This window comes from Equus asinus, chromosome 24, assembly GCF_041296235.1.
Source record: "Equus asinus isolate D_3611 breed Donkey chromosome 24, EquAss-T2T_v2, whole genome shotgun sequence".
Taxonomy (NCBI): Eukaryota; Metazoa; Chordata; class Mammalia; order Perissodactyla; family Equidae; genus Equus; species Equus asinus.
Window position 1 is genome coordinate 67,056,359 of NC_091813.1, and position 25,175 is coordinate 67,081,533.

The 25,175-nt window shown below is 37.9% G+C and overlaps 1 protein-coding gene across 31 annotated transcripts in view; it reads right to left on the bottom strand.

Moving 5' to 3' along the window:
- AHI1 (Abelson helper integration site 1) overlaps positions 1-25,175 on the bottom strand; it is a 180,734-nt gene that overhangs the window by 133,768 nt on the left and 21,791 nt on the right. For 23 of the 31 annotated variants that reach the window (XR_011497651.1, XR_011497647.1, XR_011497646.1 and 20 more), the window contains 9 exons: positions 20,870-20,974; positions 19,747-19,966; positions 18,388-18,580; positions 15,831-15,926; positions 12,984-13,169; positions 11,698-11,850; positions 7,833-7,965; positions 5,540-5,663; positions 521-750 (listed from right to left, as the gene is read on the bottom strand). Coding sequence is in view for 22 of the 31 variants with exons in the window: in XM_070496180.1 (XP_070352281.1) it covers positions 521-750; positions 5,540-5,663; positions 7,833-7,965; positions 11,698-11,850; positions 12,984-13,169; positions 15,831-15,926; positions 18,388-18,580; positions 19,747-19,966; positions 20,870-20,974 (1,440 nt within the window). In the remaining 9 variants the exon portion in view is untranslated. The remainder of the gene's footprint in view (positions 1-520; positions 751-5,539; positions 5,664-7,832; positions 7,966-11,697; positions 11,851-12,983; positions 13,170-15,830; positions 15,927-18,387; positions 18,581-19,746; positions 19,967-20,869; positions 20,975-25,175) is intronic. The other 8 variants (XM_070496191.1, XM_070496190.1, XM_044754325.2 and 5 more) reach the window with 2 other exon arrangements.

Here is a 25,175-nt window from a genome sequence, read left to right on the forward strand (position 1 = left end):
CATCTTTAAAACACTATCTACATTATTCATACACTAAGATAAAATTTTAAATAACTGCAAATCTCCCTTCTATATATTTCTGTGCTTTTTAGAAAAAAATCCTGTTGCCACACTTAAAATAAATATTTTCAATATTCTTTTGGGATTTTCTCCCTATCTTTCTCATTATTAGCCTTTAATTTAAAAGCCCCTTAAAAAAACCCAAAACCTACCAAGGGGAAAATCACCAATCCAATGAAATATATTTATGAAATTTGGAACATGACTGGTCGTTACAGCAAAGATTAGTTGAATTCAAATGTTCAGAAATTTAATGACTTTAAAGCTACGAACAGAACTCCCTTAGTGCCAAATCTATGCTCAGGTCAGCAAAATATACATAAATCTAAATATGCACAAGCAATCATCAATACATAAAATCCCTCTCAAGCTTAAATAATTATCATCCTAGTGAAATAAAAAGTTTAAAAAAAATTCTTCATGCAACTAGGCTTCATTTGGAATGTATTCTCTGACTTACCTTCAAAGTCAAAACAGAGAGAGTTGATGAAGCTCCTGTGAGTGTCAAACTGTCGGATCAGTATGGCCGGCTCCTCTCGCATGTCAACTTTCCATACCCGGATCACAGAGTCATAGCATCCCGTGACCACCAGCTCTTTCACAGCTGGATGGAATTTAGCCGTGTAAACAAAAGAAGGATGAGGTAAAACTCTGAAAGTATTTGTATTGTTTACTTCATTTTTCCATATCCTGGAACAGGATAAAAAATTACATATTGCTTCTGAAATGCAAAAATTTCTTTAAAAGTTTCTTTAAGAACCAGTATAGCCAAAGGACTTAAGCAAGCAAGTGACAACAGTCAATGACAAACTAAATTTTATAACAATAAAAAATAATGTGATCACATATTTGATGGCTGGGGTTCTTTACATTTTGAGAAAACTATTTCTTACAGTTATTATCAAGCATAATGGTCAATTTGTCTATAGTTGTAATCTATACTGTAAAATAAACTGTATTTGTATATGTCTGTCTTTTTTAAACCTACTTATTTTTGACATTGATTAAAAACACATCAAATAGTTGGTAAAATATTACATTTAGCACAATATACATAAAAAATAAAATATAGACAGAAACTTTAACTGATTTCTCATTTAGGCTGTGCATATTGCTTTTGCAAAGTGCTTTCCAGTGGATGTTTAGAGAATAGGACATTCTGTTAACTTTATATTTGTAATTTAAAAGCCTAGATCATGAAGACGAAGATCCCAAAGACTTAAAAGCCATACTGAAATTACTATATGAATACTTGGGTAAAACTGGATTAAAATAATTCTATTTTGATAGAAAACAGGCTACCCTAAATTAAGTATTCACTTTATGTTTAACATTCTCATTATCTCTTCCACCAAATAATGGATGATTTTTAAAAAATTAATATTATTGTCATTGCTACAGTCTTGGCAAAAGAGTAAACCCTAAGGGTTAAACTATTATGTTAGATACTCTGCGCTTCTAGTCCATGTGTAAAAATAGGCAAAATGTAGCAAGAGACAGGTGCTATATGAGTGTAGAATAGTGGATTTTTTTAAGTTTAACTTATTTGAACTAGAAGAATATATTAACTTTTTAATATGGGAATTTATAGTTCATCCTTTTAATTACTGTCTAAGAATTAACGCAAATTCAAAATTATACATAAAAGAAAAAATACAGTTGCTATTCAAGAATAACATTCTATGAGCTTTCTCAGCAGCTGCTTAAAATACAGGATATGATCTTCAATTACCAAGAATCCAAACTAATAATGAAGGAAGTGAAAGACCATGTTTTCAAGTAAAAACACAGCACGTGTCCCTGCGTAAACATTTTTACCACAGTAAAACTTCCAATGAACATATGTTACGTGAAATACAGTACCTATTGATAGAACAAAATCACTAATTTGGAGGGAATATAAAGAAGACTGTTAAAAGATAAAAACTTCAGTTGCTTGCTAATAGATCTTAGCATTATTTGAAATACTATATAACAGGTAGAAATGAAGCACCTGTATCTTAAAAACAGCTCAATATAATTAAAATAGACACAATATTTTACTATAAAAATGAAGCTTTTTATGTAAAAACTGAACTAGTACTGGTATCAGTGATGGCTTTAGTCGCCCAAGCAATGGTAGCATCCAAGATCAAAAGAAATGTACTCATGGGTTTGGGATAAAATCAGGCTGATCATAGAGAAGAACAAGGACACATAAATCTGTAAAGACCAGATGAACACACAAAAAAATCGTTAGAATTGGGAAAGAAAAAACATACGAAAGTTAAAACAGTATGTGTGAAGGCGGGGTGAAGCGGGATTCAAGGGCCTATTTGGGACCTATTTGGGACAGATGGAACAGTCTTTCTGATTACAAGGGGAGCTGCTGATTTGAGAAAAATACAGACCATGTTGAGGAAACTAAAGAAGGAATTTAGGTTAAACCCATACGGCAGAGCTAACCAGTGGGAAACAGCTACTCAAGAGACACTAACGGTGACATGTGACAGCACTCCCAGGAAAGACAGAAGAGAAGACATGGGCAGAAACCCACACTTCTAACACTGTTGAGCATTAGCAACTCCAATTCCTTTCCTTTTCACTTAGCTTATTCATTGTAAGTGTTCCTTACATCTTTCAAAAACCTGTCTTTTCAGTTCTAGCCACAATGTTTCTCTCCTCACTCAGTTAATCCTTCACAATATTTTTATGATGTAAAGAGTACTAAATTAGTATCAATTTCAAAGCTACATAAAGAAAAAAGTATACTTTACTACAATATATTATATGTTCCCAAGATGGCTTCAAGAAATGGTGAAATGTAAGCTACATTTTAAATGATGACTATGAGCCCGCTGTGGCTCACAAAAGGTACCGCAACCTTTGCTGAGTGAAGGAGTTGGGAAGGAAGGGTGGGAGAAGGGCACTGAAGCACAGCAAGATGTAAGGAAGGGAAGAGCACGGAGACGTCAAAGAAGACAAGATGTTAGTGGTATTTCAAAAGACTGTGGGTGAGGCAGAGGATATGCAGTAAGTGCACAAGAGAAGGAGGTAAGGTCAGCGAGGGATATGGCTGTCATGCCATGCTAAGGAGCTGGGACATCTTCCAAAGGGCAGTGGTAATCAAAGATCTTTTAAATGAAGGCTTTATGAAAGATGGTTTTGGAAAGATAATTTTAATATAGAAAAGATGTAGGAGTTAGAGACTGAAAGTTGGGAAGTTTAGCAGCAGCAGTTTAAGCAAGACATAACAAGGACTCGAAATAAGGCCCCAGCAGTGAGGACAGAAAGGCTGCATCTTTCAGGAGGGAGAACTGACAGACTTCAGTATTACTCAGATACGGAAAGGAATGGTGGGGAGGAAAGAAGAGATGAGTACTACTCTGAGTTCCCAGCTAGGGAGACAAGAGTAGGTAAGGATGCCATTACAAGACATATAAGAGGTCTAAAAATGGGAAAAAAATTGGTGATTTCAGTAAGTTTGGTTTTGGACTTGAGGAGTCACTGGGCAATTCAGATAAAAGGGTGTAGTAGAAGATCAAACTTAGAAAAAAAGTGAAATTCTAAGCCAGGGAAGATGAGAGAGACTAGGATAAGCAAACCAAACCAGGGAAGACGATCAAATAAAGGATCCTGGGGGTAAACATCTGCAGAGAACAGACGGAGGAAAAGGGATGAGAGAGAGAAGGAGAACTGGTCAGTCATAAAAAGAAAACAGAAGAGGGTGTCCCATGAATTGAAAATATTTCAAGACTGGACAATAATTAATTTCTGTACTGAAGGCAAAGAGGGCAAGGACTAAAACTAGCTAGAGGATCTGAAAATGAGCAAGAAACTGCTGGCCTTCTGAAGAAAGTTTGTACAGCACGGAGAGTGAAAGCCAGACTAACTGGGCTGAAGTAAAGACAACGTGTGTAGAAAAAAAGCAATATGATAGTCTAGAAAGCAGGAAGAGTTGAGAAAAAGATTGCTTTAGATAAGGAGATATGAGCATATTTCTAAGATGAGAGGACAAAATCAATAGAAAGATACTAAAGAGACAAGAGAGGTAGGAGATAGAAGTAACAGAATTGAAGATTAAAGGACTGAGATTAAAGCACAGGTCAAAGATCAGCCTTAAAGGTGTCTGTGCTCAGGACTCTTTCTTGAGAGGTGGACAGAATAAAGATGGCAGATTTACAGACATCAGGTGGGAAACCAGAGGGAAATGTGGAAGTTCGTGCTTGGCTACATTTCACTGTGAATGAAGCCAGTCATCTAACTAGAGCGGGAGGACGGTACCTTAGTGTAACAACTTGACGCACAGTGAGATTTGGATCTGCTGCCAGAGGACTGAGAAAAGATGGCTGAGTAAAGATAAGTAAAAGCACTGCCCAACAGAGACGACAGCTGAGGTGATTTTAAGACTTACAATCCAGAGTCAGGCCTCAGCAAGGTTATGTACTTTTCTCCAGCATAACCTGGCATCAGATAGAATGGCTATGCTGAAAAAAACAGACAGACTAGATAGATTCTTGAGGACACTGTTAAGAGGGACTAACAGTAGGTTCCCAGTTAGAAAAGGTAATCTATTGCCACCAGCTGTCATTTTTTCATTTAAATATAAACTAAACAGTAATGATAACATCTTAATCAATTAGACATTTTATATTGAAATGGAAGCTGATAAGATTAATAGAAGAAGGGGCCCAGACACTAGAAGAGTCTGAAAAAACGTATGTTAAAAGAGCAGGAGGCAGAAGTAAATAAGAGTGAAGTCAGAGTGGATCTCGAACTGCTCTAAATGTCAGTTTCCTAACCCATGGAGATAGGAAATATTTATGTCTATCCTCCCACATTTGTTGGAATCAAATTAAATGACACATATAAAAGCATCTTGAAAAACTGCCTAATAATATCTTTAGAATATATCCAAGGTAGAACAAGTAGCTAAAAAAAGTGTAAATGGAACTAAAAAGCAGCTTTCAAAATATTTTATTGTGATACTTATTAAATTGGAAGGAGCTAAATGATTTTAAGGCTGACATTCTGAAAAATGCAAATATTTGACCACCTATAAAGCTCTTAAAACATAAGGTACATACTCATTTATGTACCCTACACTGCATGCTGTGCACCACTGCGCTCTGGCCTCTGCACCCAGCTGACGGTGAAGATACAGTCTCTGTCATCAAGAGTTACAGTCCAGGAAAAATCTCACTCACTTAACAACCTGAGCTCAAAGTATTAATAGAACAGGGTACATAATGATCATTTAAATACAGTGAGGACTAGAAGCATTATATATTACATAATCTATGTTTAACAAAAATTTCTTCAGGAAAAAAGATTTCACTACTATTTATTTAATCAGTCAGTCTGTAGGGTACATATTTACAACAGTCCCTTGATAAGCAACACATAACTAAGCATAAGTGTAGTTCTATCACTTTATATTCTTTTCGTTTTCCTTGATGGTAAACAGCATGCACAGTAAGTACCTCTCAAGCACACTAACCTGGCGGTGCCATCCGATGATGCAGTAAGGACATAGCGGTCATCTTTTGACCAGCAAAGATCATAAATTATATTGAGGTGGCCACACAATTCTCTCATGAAACGCCCAGAAGGAATTTCGTATACTAATAAAAATATTCAAAAGTTAGTAGGTTTCTAGATAGAAGATCCTTAATCCAGTAAAATAAAAATTCATAATTTATAATAATTTGTACATAAGGTAAGCACTATCTATAAGAATATTATCACCAAAGATATTTCAGCAGAAAAATTTCCAAATCTACTTAAGATTTTCATTTACTTTAGAAATGAGAATTTACACATACAAAATTTTATAATATGCCACAATTATTCTCATCTCTTCAAAGTAATTCTCCTAATAATCTTTGACAATCAATTCATTAATCAAATAATAAATAACATATAAATTGCAATTCACTTCCAAGATTCTATAATTTGGGCTTTCCTGGAAAAGATATTATTTCATCTGAAAATCAATTAAATTCCAACCAAAATTTTAACTATCTGAAGTAGCACGAAATTTAAACTGTGCTGTTGTCAGAAAAAAATCTTATACTAAAACGATAGATACAGCAAGGGGATTAACAGAGACCCAATCTGATAAACAAGGCATTGTGGTACTGCTATGTTACGTGTACAAGGAAACCCTCTAAGAGATGACTGATAGAGGACAACAAAGTTCCTAAGTCTCTACTTCCACCTAGTGGTAAAACCAACTGCCCTTTAAAATACTAAGCAGTACAGAAGCGCTTCTGAAACCTCAGAAAATCAGCACCCTCATAAAAGCAATGAGAACACTGGCAAAAATTGTCAAAATTAATTTTCTCAGAAGTCTGGAAATTCAACAAAGGCTTGCAACCATTTGAGAAGCATTTACTCAAGAAAAACAGTTGAATCTCAGTAAGAACACTGAGCTCTGTGGTGTTTTAACTTGTCATGTTTCCATTTCCCTCTCTCAAGCTGCAAAGTAGCCTTAAAAACCAACAGCCTCACAACCACAACAAAAACCAGCAGCCTAGCAGCCATGGGAAGGGGCAGAGCGGGCAGAAGAGGCCTGCAGAGCCCAAAGCCCCAGCCCGAGGGTGACCACTGTGAGCCAGGCTGGCAGCTCCCTGGAGGCCCCTTGCTCAGGGCCTGGCTTCAGCTGACCTGGCTCTGAGCCTGCTCTCAGAAACAGCCCTAACCCAAGGGGGCAGGACCTAATCACGGCACAGCTGCCTGAGGCAATGATGCCAGCAGGGCTAAGAGGCTGACAAAAAGCTTAAAAGGGAAAAACTGGGAATGAGATGGCCATCATGGACTCTGGAAGGCTCCAACAGGTGCCTGGGAATCCAGGACGACACATGCACGTAAAGGCTGTGAGCATGCAGCAGCAGATCTGAGGCCCAGCCTCACTCTGCTGCACCTGAGGAGGCTGCACACACAGGAGGGGAAGGCGAAGGCAGTCGTATGTAACTGCCTGCTGAGGCCGTGAAAGGGGATCCCCCCACCCCCACCCCCACACAGACACACAGACACACACACGAAGTGAAGGCAAAAGGAGACTCGTAAACTGTCTGCTGAGGTCGTCAAAGTGTGTCTCAACACCCACACACAGCCCCTTGTTAAAGGCTGAGAGACCTAGTCATTCAAGACATTTAAAAATCTCTTTCTAGGGGCCGGCCCAGTGGCATAGCAGTTAAGTTTGTGTGCTCCGCTTTGGCAGCCCAGGGTTCACGAATTCAGATCCCCAGTGTAGACCTACACACCACTCATCGAGCCATGCTGTGGTGGTGTCCTAAATTTTTAAAGGCAACCTGAGAGGGAGTTCTGGCCTCTCTGCTTACTTCTCAATTATGATGAGAAGTCTTCACCTGGGTGCTCCTGAGCCGATTACCACTGTCCTAGTGCTTAACAAATCCAAGGGCTTTCACAACTCAAGTTATCACAGCTATCAACTGACCACACTGGACTAAAATTTCTCCAAAGATTTATTAATCCTTCATGTTGAAAAGTTTCTATATTTAAAATAGAAAATGCTTACAAAAATCCTCCTGCACGCTTTAAAAATAAACTTACCATCCTTCATTTGACTGTTCTCATTCTACTTCTGAACATGCATTGTATAGAAAAGTGTAAAATTATAAAAGAACTGCTAGTTTCCTCGAAGAAATCTATTTTAATTTAGTGGTACTGGTGGGGTATTCAAATTAAGATCGTAATGAATTTTAAGAACTGAAGACAGTCCTCCGTGTAGACGACAATCAGATGAGACAGACAGGACGTTTACTCACGAATAATCGGATATCCATCCCGGCTGGCACAGGCTGCTGCTAATATCCTTCCATTATGGGAGAAGGCAAGACAGAAACATCCTCGTTCTCCTGCATTCAGTGAGAAGAGGTGCTTGTTTGGGATACGGCAAGCCTAAAAAACAAACATTTTAAAAACATAAATTAAGACATTAAAATCTGAAGGCTAGTTGTTAACTTCAATGATTGCAGTGGTGGAGTTTTTTTTTTTTAAAGTCCCTTTGCTGTGATGCAGAGGAAGAGAAAAACAAGTAATCAGAATGATGGGTAACCATAGTAAACTACTTTACTTTTGAAATGGAGAATCAGTTCTCCATAAATGAAGTGAATTTACAGCCCATGTCTAACTAGTACTTAATTCAATGTAACCAAAAGATCAAAAACAAGAAAGACTCTTGGTCTGTTTTTTGAGATTTAAGCAATAAGTATATCTAAATGTACATAGCATTTTGAACAAGTCACTTAATTAAATATGAATAGAAAGTTTCAATATCTGACACTCTAAAGCTGTCACTACCACATTCCTTCTATTAAGCTACAAAAAGAGTGTGTGCCACACCCTTATTCCATGGCAGCAACCAATAAGTGATTTTTGCTGAGCCAGAAGCTTGTTCTGAGACCATCAATGCCCTATAGGGCCTAAGTTTAAGTCCAGGATGTATGAATGTTCATTCTCTTTCTTTTTCTCTCTTAAAATAACCAACATTTGTGACTACCTTCCAAAACGTATTTTCAAAGTAATCAATCACCTCCTACTGGTTTCTCATTCACTATTTTATTGATTTCTTCATAATTTTTACCTTTCATTCCTTTTGCCAGATGAAATCAAAACTTTCCATGTATTAACATCTACTGTAGAAAGTACTGCTTACTTTTATTTGCCCTAATTCTACCTCTTCCAAACTTCAGTGAGCCTTAGTTCCTGAGTTTCTTATTATTCAGAAAGTTCAATTAAACATACATTGGGCCCTTACTATATGCCATGGACGTGGCACTTTATTACAAATGTCTTTTCATATACTCATCAACAGCAATCCCATGAGTAACCATTATTACTCTAGATCGCTAATAAGGATGCTTCAGAGGGCCAAGTCCAGCTCACCGGGCCTAGTCAAAGACTGAGTCCAAGGCCCTGCTGTCCAGACAGGCACCAGGTTTTCACAAGTAGCACCAGGACTGAGCAGCATTACTAGGAGGCAGCACTGTGAGCAGCTACTAGGAAGGTGGAAAATTCAGCAGACATTTCTCAGGTGCCACTAATGGACCAGACACCATGCTACCCATCGTTTTCCTCCATTCTCCATCCAGAGATTTAGAATAGGGAAGGGGGATAAGGAGAGGATAAAAATGAAGGAAAAGTCAGGGGTTTTATAACCCCTTGCTGTGCTTCTAGAGTAGGAGGTATAGCTCAGGAGAACTTTGTGCCTCATCATCTCAGCCAGAAATCACTAAAGCCACCATCATTCTCTTTGTACTTCGAGGGTTGACACTGTACTCGGAACAGGCATTCAGTGAAAGTTTAATAACGTAACAAGAAAGGTCCCCAACACCTTTGTTTTTTTTCCCCTTTACTGCCTTGTCAGTCACTAAATCACGCTAGTTCTTCCTTTCTTTCTTCTGTATTCATCTCTTATTTGTCACTTCTGCTACCATTACCCCAAGGTGAGACCCTTCACCTCACGCACCAATCACTACAACTGCCATCTCCTAGGTTTCTCACTCTGATGTATCCTAACTCAGGATCTCCCACATGCCACTGCCAGCATTAATCTGTCCTAAAATACAGCCGTTATCATGCCTGTCTCCCACCCAAACATCTGCCACTGTTTCTCACACATCCCGCACAGTCAACTATCAGGCTATCACTCAAGAGCCTCCACAGTGTGGGCCTGCCCTACCACACCACTTTGTCCTTATGCAAACTGGTGTCCAGCCAGCCAGGTGTTTGAGTGCCTCGTGAATACAACAGGTCCTTTCCCATTTATCGACAACTTTGCCCCATATGAAACCCCCTTCCCCATCGCTCTTCACCCAGCCCTTACTTGGCCACCCTTTCAAGTCTAGCTCAGGCTCCACCAGCCTGATGAATAAACCCTCTCCCCCCACTCCAGCTCACCTTCTTCACATCCGCAATCTTCAAACGGTTTTAGTTTCAGGATGCTTTACAGTCTTAAAAAAATTTTGAGGACCCCCAAAGAGCTTTTGTTTATGTGGCTATATCTATAGCTACTTATTGTATTAGAAATTAAAATTGAGAAATTTAAAAAATATGTATTAACTTATTTAAAAAATAACAGTAACAAACCCATTAAATGTTAACACAAATGTCTTTTTATGAAAAACAACTACATGAAGTGGAATTGTTCTACATTTTTGAAAATCTCTTTAACACCTGGCTTAGTAAAAGATAGCTAGATTTTCATAACTGCTTCTGTATTCACTCTCTTGTGATACCACATATCATTTAGCCTCTGGAAAACTCCATTGTATACTCGTGAGAGAATAAAAGTAAAAATCATTAACTAAATCATTATGAAATCATTAGAATCATTACAATCTTATTATGAAAACAGACTGAATTCACAGATCCCCTAAAAGTGTCTTGGGACTCCCAGTAGACCCCACTTCATGCTTTGAGCACTGCTGATCAATTATTTGTATACCTACCTTTCCTCGAGGCTTCTCTGTAGCCTCCCTGACACTGAACAATGTAACTGTTTCCTATTTCCCTAACTGATGTGGAAGGTCCTCAAGGGTACAGCCTAAGAGTTATTCTCTCCATAATATATTCAAAGTATTTAAAAATGATTTTAAGATATATCTGTAAAATTGGCCTCAAAAAGAAAGTCAAATGTGATGCAAAACACAGAAAGTGAAAAGGTCTAGGAAAATAACCATTCTTACGTATCTATGCAATGTTTGGATAAATTAAGACTTTGGATAAATTGCATCTAGTAGTGGTCAGATATATAAAATGAACCACTCCACTCTTTATGGAAACAAGTAAGAGATTTACAAAACTGTATCGGCAATGTTTCTTGTCACTGCAAAATATGCTAAGCAAGTAAGAAAACTTTAGTAAAAGCTTAAATACCACTCAACTTGTGGCAGAAGAATATACACCTACATATCTCCATCAAAATGTGATTCAGGAAGAAGCCAGGCACTACAAAAAGTTTCATGAATCCACAAAAAAAAAAAATCCATTTTTTAAATAATAAAATCCATTAGAAGACATACCTCTTACAGACATCAAAAATCTACATTTTTTTACTGCTGCTATGGGCTGAACTGTGTTTCCTAAAATTCATCTGTTGAAGCCCCAACCCCAATACCTCGGAATGTAACAGTATTTGGAGAGAGGATCTTTAAAGAGCTGATTAAGTTAAAATGAGCTGGTTAGGGTGGGGCCATAATCTAACAAGACTGGTATCCTCATAAGAAGAGGGAGAAACCCCAGATATGACACTCACAGAGAAAAGACCAGACCAGGAGAAAGGCCTCAGAGTAAGCGAACCCTGCCAACCATTAATCTTGGGACTTCCAGCCTCTAGAACTACGAGAAAATAAATTCCTGTTGTTTCAGCCTCCCAATCTGAGGTGTTTTTTACAGCAGCTCTAGCAAACTAATAAAACTGCCCAGGTGCCCAAAGAAATAACCTAGCATGGTGCTTTTTATGTCCACGTTAGGCGCCATTATTTGTCACATGAATCAAAAGAAAGACCAGATTGTGATTAAAAAGAGGATAATTTGAGAGTTCTAAGTAGCAAGTTAGTCACCCTAAGACCTGCTGGAGTTTCAGAGGACGTAACTATCTAAGTGAAGCTGTGTGACCAGACGCCCCACCTGCCCGGGCAGCCGTCTCCACTTGACTTCTTCTTTTGAATCTTCTAATCCAGGTTCGGTGTCTACTGAGCTTGGCTCGTGGTGTCGTTCACAGTACACGGGTTTACCCTTTTCCTCCTGAAGTGCCATCATAGACCGGTAAGACGGCTTTATCTAGATACGTACAGAAAGTGAGAAAATTTACATATCATGTTAATCTTTTTTCCTTCCCAGCATACATCATTTTAAAAATACTGAAACAAACAATACGGAAATGTTTTCAAAAGGTACTCTAGAAAAGATTCTACTTTTATTTGTACATTACTCTAAATAAAATGAAAGTTGCTTGAAATTACAGTCCTATAACCAAAAACCTTAAAAGTTGGAAGGAAAAAAACCCAGAACTCCAACAGTCACACGCAATGGTTTTAACAACTCCGTGTCGCAGCTTCCACCTCTGCACCAACACCTACCAGATGTTACATCACCAGTGTCTGGCTTTAAACTCACAAAACTGGCATCATAAAGACCTAAAGTTTTTTAAATCTTCCATTTCTTAGAAACAGATTTAATTTAACTTCATTGAAATCACTGCAAATCAACCCTGTGGTCACAGTTTAAATATCAACTACAGAATACACAAGTGACCCAAATTGTCTCACAGCAAATAAGAAAAGCAGAGTTCCACCTCATTTAGGACCAATTCATTGCCAGGATCATTTATAATTTTAATCTGTGGAAAACAGCCGTAGAAATATTATTTACTGATCATATGAATGATAGTGAAAAATATGCCTGTAAATCATGGGTCTGCAAACTATGGCCTGGGTCACATCTAGCCTGCTGTTTTCTAAATGAAGTTGCGCTGGGACACACCCACACTCACTCGCTCAGTTACCACCTACAGCTGTCTACACAGCCACTTTCGCATGCACAGGCAAAGCTGCGTGGTTGCCACAGAGACTGTATGGCCTGCAGAGCCTAAAATGTGTCCCATCTGGTCTTTTATGGAAAATATTTGTCAACTCCTGCTTTAAATCATTCTTTTATCTTTAATTTTTAAAAACCAATATTATTTAAAAAAGATTTTTCCTAACACCGAAACTTACATTTAGTACTTAAAATTCATTTAAATATCTTTTAAGTATCAGCTATTACAGGCTTAATTCATAATCTCTGAAGGTACTTTTCTATTCTAGAAATCTATTAAAGTAATTCTAGACACTTTATCTTTTTAGAAATGGAAAATGTGTTACCATTCAATCTCAACAACAGAGTACATATATTTACATGTGCTGTTAACTTACACAGTCTGGAACTTTCAATCCTCTTACAGTTACATACAACGTTGAGGGATAACGATTTCTTGGACATTTTGACCACCATTCAAAAACCTCGACGACATTTGATTGAGATCGCGGCTTAGTAGGTGGGTAATACAGCTGCAGGCGAAGTTTTGAATTGATGTTTACATTCCCATTGGCTCCTAGAAGCTTAAAATAAGAATTCAAATAAAACGTTATCTTCACTGAAAATAAAGCAATGGTATATGGTCAAAAACTCATTTCTTTTTTCTTTTTTGGTGAGGAAGATTGGCCCTGAGCTCAATCTTCCTCTATTTTGTATGTGGGATGCCTCCACAGCATGGCTTGATGAGCAGTGTGCAGGTCTGCACCTGGGATCCAAACCCACGAACCCTGGGTCACCAAAGTGGAGCATGTGAACTTAACCACTATGCCACACGGTTGGCCCCCAAAAACTCATTTTAAGAAGATTATATGGCATGCTGAAATTCCCTAGACTTATAAAGCAAAGGAAAGAACACTGACACAGTTGGTTAAGCACAGTGCTGGACCATTTTGACAAAAAATAACCCAAATGACTTTTTAAATATTTTTTTGATAGCTGTCTTTTCACCCATACAAATTCGCACTGTTGGTAAAGCATTTACATTACTGTGCCAGATGCTGTATAAAGGAGGTAGTCAATATAAGTTTGTTTGAAATAATAATGATAAAGAATAAAATGCATATTATTTAAACACAAATTTTCCATTTTTTAGCATCAATATTTTAAATGGTAAACTTCTATGGTGTTTTAATTTTTAAAAAGTCAAAATCACTTTCAAAGAGTAGTTAAACTCAAGTTTAACTTTCTAAGTTGCGTCCATCAGTGACCAATGGCCATCGAGTGTGCTCCTTGCTTTCAGTCCCCACTCCTCCACTTAAAGTTGTAGTCTAGTAGAAGAGGACCTCTTTTCAGTTGGTGAGATTATTATTTTTCTCATAAGAATCGCCATTTATTTAGCTTAAACATAAGTTGTTTTAATAGTTTTTTTATTGAATAAACCTTTTTAAGAAGGTACACTAAATATTAAAAAAAAGCCAGCACTGGCAACTTTTAAAAGCGTACAGTCTAATGCAGGAGACATATAAGCACAGAGAGTAATACCTTAGCCTTTACAAGGAGTGGAGGTGGGATCAGGGAGAATTCCTGATTGCCATCTCTGCCAGTGGCATAAGATGGATAAATACATACAAGTCCATATGACACTTAAAGGTAAAAATGCCATGAGGTACATTATTGTTTCCCAAAGGCAGTTTATAGTAAGCAGGGCAGGTCTGCAAAAACCCTAGCAGAAAAGGAACAACAGCAGTTTCTAACAAGACCATAGGATGGCAATGTTTCCTATGTGAAAGTGACCTTTCTGGGTTTTTTGTTTTTGCTCTACATCAGTATGAGAGGGGGTACAGAAGAAGGTATAACAGGTTATAAAGGAGACATCCTGGACCGCGTGATCCCGCAGCCCAGGCTAGAATCACCTCCTCACCACAGCCACCTGGCTGCCGTCCACAGTCAGACTGCAGCTTCTAAGGCCTCTCCAACCCTGACGTGGATGAGGTGCCTCACTGCGGTTTTCACAGCTCCACTCTAGCACACAGCCGTGCAGGTAATATGTTTACAGGGAAACCGAACTGGAGGGCAAGAACAATGTCTGATTTCTCTATGAATACCCTTTATTGAGCAGAGTGCCTGGCACGTCAGAAACAATAAATATTTGTTGAATGGATGGATGCACAAATGGAAAAGTTTTATAAGATAATACAAAATAGATTAACTACTCAAGATGTTTTATCTCTCAAATTTATGTCTGAAGGCAGAAATAAAAGAACCATAAAATTAAGATCTTCTTTTTTTCAACATCAATTTATTCATGTCTTTCCTCTCTGCATAAACATCCTAGTCAAAGACAGCATCATTTTACACCTAGACTACTGCAGGAATTTTCTACCTCAATCTTCCAGTACATATGTGTGCACCCTCTGTAATCCATTCTCCACCCAGCAAAGTAATCTCTCTACAACATAAATCACATTATTTCAGGCTTTTGTTTAAAATCCCATAACGGCTTCCCGCTGCTCTTTAAAATTCTATAATGGCTTCTTGTTGCTGCAGTGGCCTAGACCTGGGGTAATCCAGACCTGTCTGCCTGAGTGTCTCTTCAGGCACCAGGCCCCTCACTCTCCATCTTCCACGCCCAGTGCCTTCTGTGGTCACCTGAGTACATACACCTGCTCTTTCCAACAGCAGGGTCTCTGCACGTCCCTTGTTCTCATCCAGAGCTCCCACTCCCCCACTGCCAACATTTAGCTAATGCTCAGGTGCAACGTCTCTTCCTGAGGAAACCTCTCCTTGGCCCCACAGGATGTTCCCATCACCCACCTCATACCTCCTCACAGTATTTATAAAAATCGTAATCAGTGATACACTGTATAATCAAGGTTTTATGTCTGTTTTGCTTGCTAGAATATGAAGTCCGTGAGGCCAAGGGGTGTCCTCTTTGTTCACTAACTAGAACAGTGGCTGGCCCACAGAAAGAGTTTAATACACATTTGTTGGGCTGAGTGAACGATGACAGGCTGTGCGTCTGTTTCAGTGCTCCCTCCTCAGGGCCAAACAGTGTGCCTGGCATGCTCGGCCCCAGTCAACAGTCAGGAATCTGAGCAAGCATCACCTGCGCCTGAACAGAGAGCTCTGCCTCTGCAGTCTCACCTCAGGCCACAGCTCCTTCTAGGAAACCTAACTGACAGGGAAAGCAGCCAATCAAATCTGAAGGTTATTCTAGAGGTGTTTAAAACAGATGAAAAACATACCTTGAGAAATGCCCAGGCAATTTTCCGAAAGCCACATTCTTGGTTTTGAAATTCAGAATTATTCCTAATTTCATCCATGCTTAAGAAATCCAGAATCTGTAAATAAGTATAAAAAATGACTTCACAGAATACCATGCTACCTAAAATTTAAAATTTTCTAGTAATATATTATTAAAATTTTAAAAAATCATTTATATACTCAAAAATGTTTTCCTAAGAGGGAGGAAAAACATTTTTATCTCATTTCATTCACCTTTAAGTTAACTCACCCAGTTAGTAAGGGTCCATTTTTTGACCACTTTATCTTTTATTAATAACTCTTTTATTAGGATTTATTTCAAATCCAAGACAAAGAGTTAATTACCTCAAATATGGTCTAGGCACAAATACACCACGCACAGAATTCTGAAGCTCTGATCATTTTTTTAAAGTATGAGAGCAGACTTGAAAGGACTGTTTGTTTAAAAGACTCCTGGCCTCATCTCTGGGTCCTTCCTTGGGGCACCCTCCTGAAGCTGGAGATCTTCTCTTTGGATACACGCTATCATTAGGCTTCTCAAGAGGACTTCTCTCATATCTCCAGCCTGTCCAGGTGTCAAAGCTCATGGATTGCAAGCAACCTGCCACAGTGACTGTCTGCCTTCTAGGTACTGTCAGAGCCTCTCACTCTGACCTTGCTGGTACTTATCAAAAGCTCAGCTGAGACAACAAATCTTTATGGAAGACTGCTTAAAAAATAACAGGGACTCCATCTATCCTCTCTTTTATACAGTTAAATCTGTCTTCAGATGTAATACAAGCTCAATGGAAAAAACACTGACAATATAAGAAAAATATGTAACAAAGTAAAACAACTTGTAAGCCAAACCATAGATGATCAACATTAACATCTGGTTTATGTGTATCTAAACCTTTTTCTGTGAGTTCCTAAGTACATATGCTACTACAAAGCCAATGTTATTTTGCAAATTATTTTCATATAATATGTAGCGGATATCTCTACAAGTCAATACATACATATGTATATCATCATGCTAATGGCTGTCTAGTGTTCTTCTGCATTAGAAATATCATAAATTTAATAAAAACCGTCATTTACTTAACCAAACCACTTACTGATCAAAGAGATCTGTCCCCAAAAAACTTTTGCTATGTAAGCATGTTTAAATAAATATCCTTGCACACGCATCTTTGTGTACTTTCATTTTTCCCTAGAAGTGGAATGATGGTTTTAAAGAATTCTGAAAGATATTATCAAGTTGTCCTTAAAAACCCTCACAAAGTTGAAATCAAAAAGTATTTCTGTAGACAGTAAACTTAAGAAGCAACGAAAAGTGTTATAATCCAATAATCTATCTTTCTTAAATCTTGTAATACTAAAATGAATATAAAAGAACATTGTAACACGACAAATTTCTATGATAGAGTTCCCTGAGATAGAAATTATATCCCTTTTTGAAAAAAACCACACGTTTATATAAGTCATACAATATAATCACAGATGTAAATTGTGAAATATTCCTATCGTAAGCACACATACATCATCTGAAAGTTAAAGATCATAAAACCAAGTAATTCTACAAAAATCAATCATTGGCTCTGGTCATGCCTTGCTGTTCCATGCTAAAATTCTGCATCTTGCTTAAACTGGAAGAAAGGCTTTCTCTACTTCCCTTTGCTTATGGAGAGATAACATGAAGTACAGGAAAGAATGTGGTATTTCAGGTTCAAACTATCTTCAAATACAAATTAGCTGGTCCTTCATGGCTTAACGATGGAGACACAATCTGAAAACTGCATCGTTAGGCTATTTCACCATTGTGTGAACATCATGGAGTGTCCTTACACAAACCTAGATGGCACAGTCTACTACACACCCAGGCTCTACGGTACTAATCTTACGGGACCACTGTCGTATGTGCGGTCCATTGTTGACATAAACGTTGTTATGCGGTGCATGACTATATTGAAAATTGGAGTAACTTTGGGGAAATCACTTTACACTCCAAACTTTGATTTCTTTTGTAGTAAAAATTTAGAAAAATAAGTCAGCTCAAAGGCCATCTACTCCATAAAGCTTTCCCTGACTGCTCTGACCCTCTACAACTCGGAAGTTCTACTTCATTTTGGTTGTATATTACACTGCATTAGTCAAGTGATCTTTGCATGTTCATCTTTATTTCTCCAAGTAGTACACTAACTCTTACGTAGTCTAACACAGTTAAAGAGTTTACACTATGAAATGGGTTAAGGAGGGAGGACTGCATACACATAGATTAGATTCATCATTTCAGTTAATTTGTCACGGTGTTGTTGCAAGAAATGATACAGAGTAAACCAAATGGCCAACTACTTGCACTAGTAAATGCTCAGCAAATATGCGATGACTTGTCTCCCTCACTTGTGTCTCCACAGCATATTATGAACAGTAAATCCTATGGATCCAAGTCTCACACTACTTTGTTGTACTACTGAATTAATAAAAAACAATAGGTTGTGTTTGTGCTATCAAAATATTAACTAAAATTTGGTTTAAATTGCTCTATTCAATTCATACCTCAAAGAACAGGATGACTTTAGGGCTCTCATCAAAATCTCGAAGCAAATAGGGAAAGTTTTCATTAAATATAATTTGTTCTTCCCACTCTGGAAGTCTTGATTTTAACTGTTTAAAATCATATGGCTGGGTCATAATAGGAAGAATATAATCCACATTCTCTTTTTCATAGTAAGATGAAACAGGCCGTTCACTGTTCAAAAAAAGATACTGCCATTAACACAATTCTTTATGATAATTTTCAGAAGGTGAGAAAAAAAAATATAGTGTTCCAGGTGACGCAACCAGAAATAATGAATAACTGTGATACATAAGGAAAAATTATTTGGATTGTCCATCTAGAAAATTACAAATTTTATGAGACTTAAAAGTGGTAGTACCTTACTATCATCTTGCATTTACATACTATCAATTGGTTTCATGGAATTATTTTATTACAGAAATATAAATTGAGAAGTATGATTACACTTTGGCATAGGAACTCCTTCAGAATCTTAAATGAGTTTGTGAGAAAACAGCAAAGTGGATTTAAATAAGAAAATGAGCACAAGAGGATCATAACCCCTTCAACATATATATTTTCTTTGAATTCCCTAAGAAAACTGAATAAGTGAATGACTTTTTCAGTAGGCTCTTCATGTTTCCATCCCTGCCATCTTTCCATGCAAATTTTTTTGAATTCTAGTATAATCATTTATTTTCCTGTACTTTTTTTTTTTTTGGTGAGGAAGACTGTTGCTGAGCTAACATCTGTGCCAATCTTCCTCTATTTTATGTGGGACAATTCCACAGTGTGGCTTGATGAGTCTGTGCCTGGGATAAGAACCCACAAACCCTGGGCCACTGAAGTGGACTGCATGAACTTAACTACTACGCCACTGGGCCAGCCTCTACTTTTTATGTGGGCCTTCAAGCATGTATTAGCCACAGAAGTAGTATTAGGAAAAAAATGAAATTGGAAACTCCCTTACTTCACCTGAGACCCATGTAACATATTAACTTCAAAAGAAAAATGAAGTTAGACAGCTAAAGCATTTCACCATTGTGTGAACATCATGGAGTGTGCAACATAAGATGATATACAATGCAAGTTAAATGCCGTAATTAGTCATCAAGCTTGGCAGAATCTCTCTCAATTCCCCTCCACTTAACATGAACTGCCAGATTAAGAGATGTTCTCTGTTTCTTCCATAAAACATACTGATCAATATCAATGGTTAATGAACACCTACAACTAGTAAATTATTCTCCAATACAAAGCCATAACTCTATTCTCATTGACTTTCGATGGCAGAGAAGAGGACTTCTACCGGACGCAGTTTCAATTTCAAGGGTTTACTGTGCAATTAAAAAAATTACCTATCATCTTTCTTGACATAGTGACCAGTATTCTCATCAACCACATGAATTTTTACCATTGGGTGAGAAATCATAAAATCTGACTTAAGTCGATCTGTTCGGTGAATATAAACTCCCAGGACAAGGTCATCATCAAGCAAACATTTGGGATAAACGGGACTATCTCGGCTTGTTATTTCATGAACACCGTCACCATCAGTGTCTTCGTTATCATCTGAAACTACAAGCATGGAAGAAAATCAATGTTATAATTAACTGTTCCCATAACAGTATATTCAACAATATATGTTCAATTTACATATAACCTAATCTTTATGATCCATAATTATCTGTCTTTGTTAAGAAAGAAACTTCAAGGGAAAAGAAAGAAAAACACAGACAATAGCATACTACACTCTGAGAGTATAATATTGCATTGACTAATGCATCAAAATAGGATGAGGCATCTTTCCTTTTTTCCCTAACAAGGATCAACAACACAAAAAGAAAAAAATGAGAACCAAAACCAAAAAGTAATTTTATCCAGGTATTTTCTAAGTGGAATATACATCCCTCAATTCATTTATAAGTGTAACTTCTGCTTCTGGGTAGGATGCAGTAGAATGGAGCAGGTCAATGCTTCCGGTAACAACTTGTTAAAGCCAAAGAATTACAAAAACCTTATTTTTAAAGGCATCAGAAAAGCACAGAAACAACGTATAGTAGATGGAATAAAATTCCAGAGAGGGAGAATCATTCAGAGGAAAGCCGATGGATGGGCAGCTGTTTTAGTCTCTCGGGACATTTGCTGATTCAGGGTACAGACTGAGGATTAGGGTTTGGCCCAGGCAACGGGTCACTACTGGGAGAAAGAATAACCAGGAAAACTTTCAGTAGTTGCATGGGGCTAGCAATATAAAATTGGAGATTTGAGGAGCCTCAAACACATAGCCAATTTTCCTCACAAAACTGAATCCTGAGGCTATAGAAGAAGCTAAAGAGGCAGTGAAATCTCCCAGTCTTGTGGTTCTAGGAAACAATGACCTGCCAGGAGGGGGGGCCTGAAACAAAACAGGCAAAGATGAAGCCCCAGAGGGCCTGGTCAATTTATCCCTATAGCCACTTTTCACCTGGGGTCACTTACCAATCCTGGGCGCAGCTAGAGGCTGAGAATCCAGGCGTGGCCCCTGGCAGAAGGTCCCTACTGGGGGACAGAGAAACCAGCAGAGATTTTGGCGTTCACGCGGGGCTGGAGTGACAAAATTGGAGACTTGAGGGGCCTCAAACTCATGGCCAGTCTACCCCTCAAGACACTTGCCAAATTTTGAAGCTGCATGGGGCAGAAGGCTAAAGGACCAAGGTGCAAACCTCTGAAGGGCAACATTGAATCTCCCACAGTCTTTTACGGCTGAGAGGGAGATCCCTGCCAGGCTTTCAATTTGCAACACCTGGAGGGCCACATCCTAGGAATGGGGCAAATCAGAGAGAGAGTCTTACCAAACTACAATTCAGCCCTGACCCAGCTCAATTCCTGACTGGCTGAAATCAGCTATCCACCCTATCTGCCTAGGAGAAGAAAGAGGAAACCCTCTCTAGTGGAAGATCAAATCATCTGGAGCCTCTAGGATTCTATACACAATGTCCAGCATACAATAAAAAGTTTCTAGACATAAAAGAGGCAAGACTACATAACCAATAACCAAGAGAAAAAAACAGAAAACAGAAGCAGACCCACAGATGACCCAGATGGGAGTTAGCACACAAGAACTTTAAACAACTATGACTAATATGCTCAAGAAAACAAAGGAAAAGATGGACAAAATAATCTTTAAAAATGGAGATTATCTACAGAGAATTGGAATCCATAAGGAACAAACAGGCATTCTAGAACTGAAAAATACCACTGAAATTAAGAACACAATAGATGTGTCTAATAGTATACCGAATGCAAAGGAAGACATGATTAGCGAACCAGAAGAAAGATCAATATCCCAAATGAAGCATAATGAGGAAAAAAAAAAACCAAGGGGAGAAAAACATAAGAAACCTGTGGAAACATGCATAAGAAACCTATGTATACATGCAAAAGAACATATGTGAACTTATAACCTAGAAAAAGAGGAGAGAGTGGTGAAGAAGCCACATGCGAAGAAATAATCACTAAGAATTTCCCATGGTGATAAACCAATATCAACCAGTAAACCCTAAGCAGGGTAAATTCCAACAACACCATATTGAGGCACAGCATGATAAAACACTCAAACAAAGACAAAAGGAAAATCTAAAGGGTAGCCGGGGGGGAAAAAAGACACAATCCCTTCAAAGGGAGACAAATAAAACTGCATTTGGGAACATAAATGACGGAAGCCAGAGACAATGGTAAGATTTATTTAAAGCACTAAAAGAAAATAACTTGCAACCTAAAATCCATACTAACAAATGTGCTTTAAAATGAAGGTAAAGTAAAGGCATTTTAACAAAATCTGAGTGAATTAGTAGGCCTGCACTAAGAGAAATACTAAACTGAGTTCAAGCAGATGAAAAATAAAAAAATGAAAATTCATTACGGAAAAAGTAAATTTTGGAGTGATTAAATTAGTACCCACTGTACAAAATGGTAACTGTAATATCTATGAAGTTTAAAACATGTGTAGAACTAAAACACAAAAGAACTTATAAGGCAGGAGAGGGAGCGATGCAGAAAAAGCGCCTGACAAAACTCAAATGGAGTTAAACTAGTCTAATGTGCCAGCAGTGTGAGGGAAGTGTATTTTGTTAGGGAGTTAATTTATATTAGACTATAAGAAGTCAGGAATAAACTTAATGTTCTCCAGGGTAATGACTAAAAAAACAGTAGAAGAATGTATAATTAACAAGTTAATAGAAGGAGCAAATTAAAAAAATAACTTGAATAATTCAAGAGAAGAAGAAAAAGGAGGATAAAACAGGTGGACCATACAGAAAACTAACAGACAGATGATAAATACAAGGACACAGAAAACTGCAAACAAGAGCACTGGGGGGGGTGGGGGGGGGACAGCAGCACCTGACGTTTATTGAAGGCATTACTCCAAGAAGTTTGCAGCCTGGGGAACAGGACCCCACATGTCCTGGGGAGTGGGAAGAAAAGAGGTGAAGGCAATGCAGAGACACTGCGGTCCAAGCAAAGGTGGTGCAAAGCAGACACAGGCAGGGGGCTGGGGGTGGGCAGGGAGAGGAAAGCAGTACTGCCAAGCCCTGCCTAGATGTGGGGACCAAGGACCAAGCACAGGTTTGAAGGCTACCCTTCCCCCACCATATTGGCACCACCTGAGGATGCACTGTGGATGATGATGGAGAAACGAGGATGGGGAAATGTATTATGCAAACTCAAACCACAAGCAGACTTGAAGGGAAAATGGATTACTAGAGATAAAGAAGGATATTACATAACCATTACCACAGACTGAATTCTCTGTCCCCTCCAAAATTCCTATGCTGAAATCCTCACCTCCAATGTGATAGTAATAATGGGTGGGGCCTTCGGGAGGTGATTAGGTCATGCGGGTGAAGCCCTCATGAATGGGATTAGTGCCCTTATAAGAGAGACCCCAGAGAGCTCCCTCACCCCTTCTGTCATGTGCGGACACAGGGAGAAGACGTCAGTCTGCACCCAAGAAGTGAGCCCTCACCAGACACAGGATGCACAGGAGCCTCGATGTTGGGCTCACCAGCCTCCAGAAATGTGAGAAATGTTTATCGTTTAACCCATCCAGTCTATGGTATTGTGTTATAGCAGCCCAAACGGACTAAGACAATGATAAAATTGTCGGTTTCACAGGAAGATATAACAAGCCTAAACACGCATATACTCAATAAGATAACTTCAAAATACATAAAGAAAAAAACTGACAGAAGTAAAAAGAAAAACAGAGAAACCAAAAATATTAGTGGGAATTTTAATACTCATTTCAATAACTGATAGACTAAGCAGACTGAAAAAAAAAAATCAGTAAGATGAGCTAAACACATAAACGTGATCTTACTGACACACACAGGACACCACATCCAACAACATCAGAATTCACATTCCTTTCAGCACACATGGAATATTTACCACAGTGACCATAAGCTGGTCATAAAGAAAGCCTTGATCAATTCGAAAGATTGAAATAGTTCACAGTATGTGCTCTGACAACGGAAGATAGAAACCAAAACAAAAAAAATAACTAGAAATTTACCTGCTGCCTAAAACTAACCAATACACTTCTAAATAATGCATGATCAATTAAAATGGAAATTAGAAAATATTTTTACTGAATGATAATGAAGACACAGCCTATCAAAAATTTGTGGAATACAGCTAAGGTAGTGCTTAGATGGAAATTTAAAGTCTTGAAAGCATTTAAAGGAAGACAGACTGGAATCTTATAGAATCCATCTGATAAAGCTAGACATGAACAGCAAATCAAACCCACAGAAAGTAGAAAGAAGGAAATAATATAAATAGGAGAAATGAGTAAAATAGTACACAAATGTACAACAGATAAAATCGAAGCTAAAAGCTGGTTCTTTGAAAAGACTCATAAATTGAAAATCCTGAGACTGATCAAGAAATGAAGAGAAAACTAATTACCAATACCAAGGGGCACCCTTTCAGATACTATAGACACACAAAATTTTAAAATTTGAATTAAATGGATAAATTCCTCAAAAAAAAGTCTATTAAAGCTGACAGAAGAAACAGAAAATATGAAGTCTGCTATTTATTAAAGAAACTCAATTTGATTTAAAATTTTTCCCACAAAGAAAACCTCGGCCTAAAAAGTTTCATCAGTAAAGTCTTCAAAACATTGAAAGAAATAACATCAATTTATACAAATACTTCCAGAGAACTGAAAAAGATGAAACATTTCCCAACTCTTTTTGAGATCACCAAAATATTGACATCAAAAACCTGAGTATTCCAGGAAGGGAAAAGTACAAACCAGTCACTCTCATAACCACAGATACAAAAATCCTAAACAAAATATGAGCAAATTAAATCCAGTAACAGATTAAAAAAAAAAAAAAGAGCTAACACATCACAACCCCGTGAGTCCTCCCACTCCTGTCAGGAACACAAAGATGGCTTAATATTCATATAACAACCACGTTAACAGAAAAAATGGTGAAAATGTATACTATCATGTTGACAGATGCAGAAAAGGCACCTGATAAAATTCAATATCTATTCATGATAAAAAAAAAAAGTTAGCCAATTAGGAACAGAAAGTAACTCGCTAATCTGATAAAGGGTATTTACAAAAAACTTACAGCAAGCATCACATTCAATGGTGAAATAACAGAAGCTTTCCCCTGAGGTTGGTACAAAAGAAACATACCTGTTATGGTCACTCCTATTTAACACTATAATGGAAGTCCTAGCCAGCATATCAAGGCAAGAAAAAGAAACAAGACATAAGGACTGA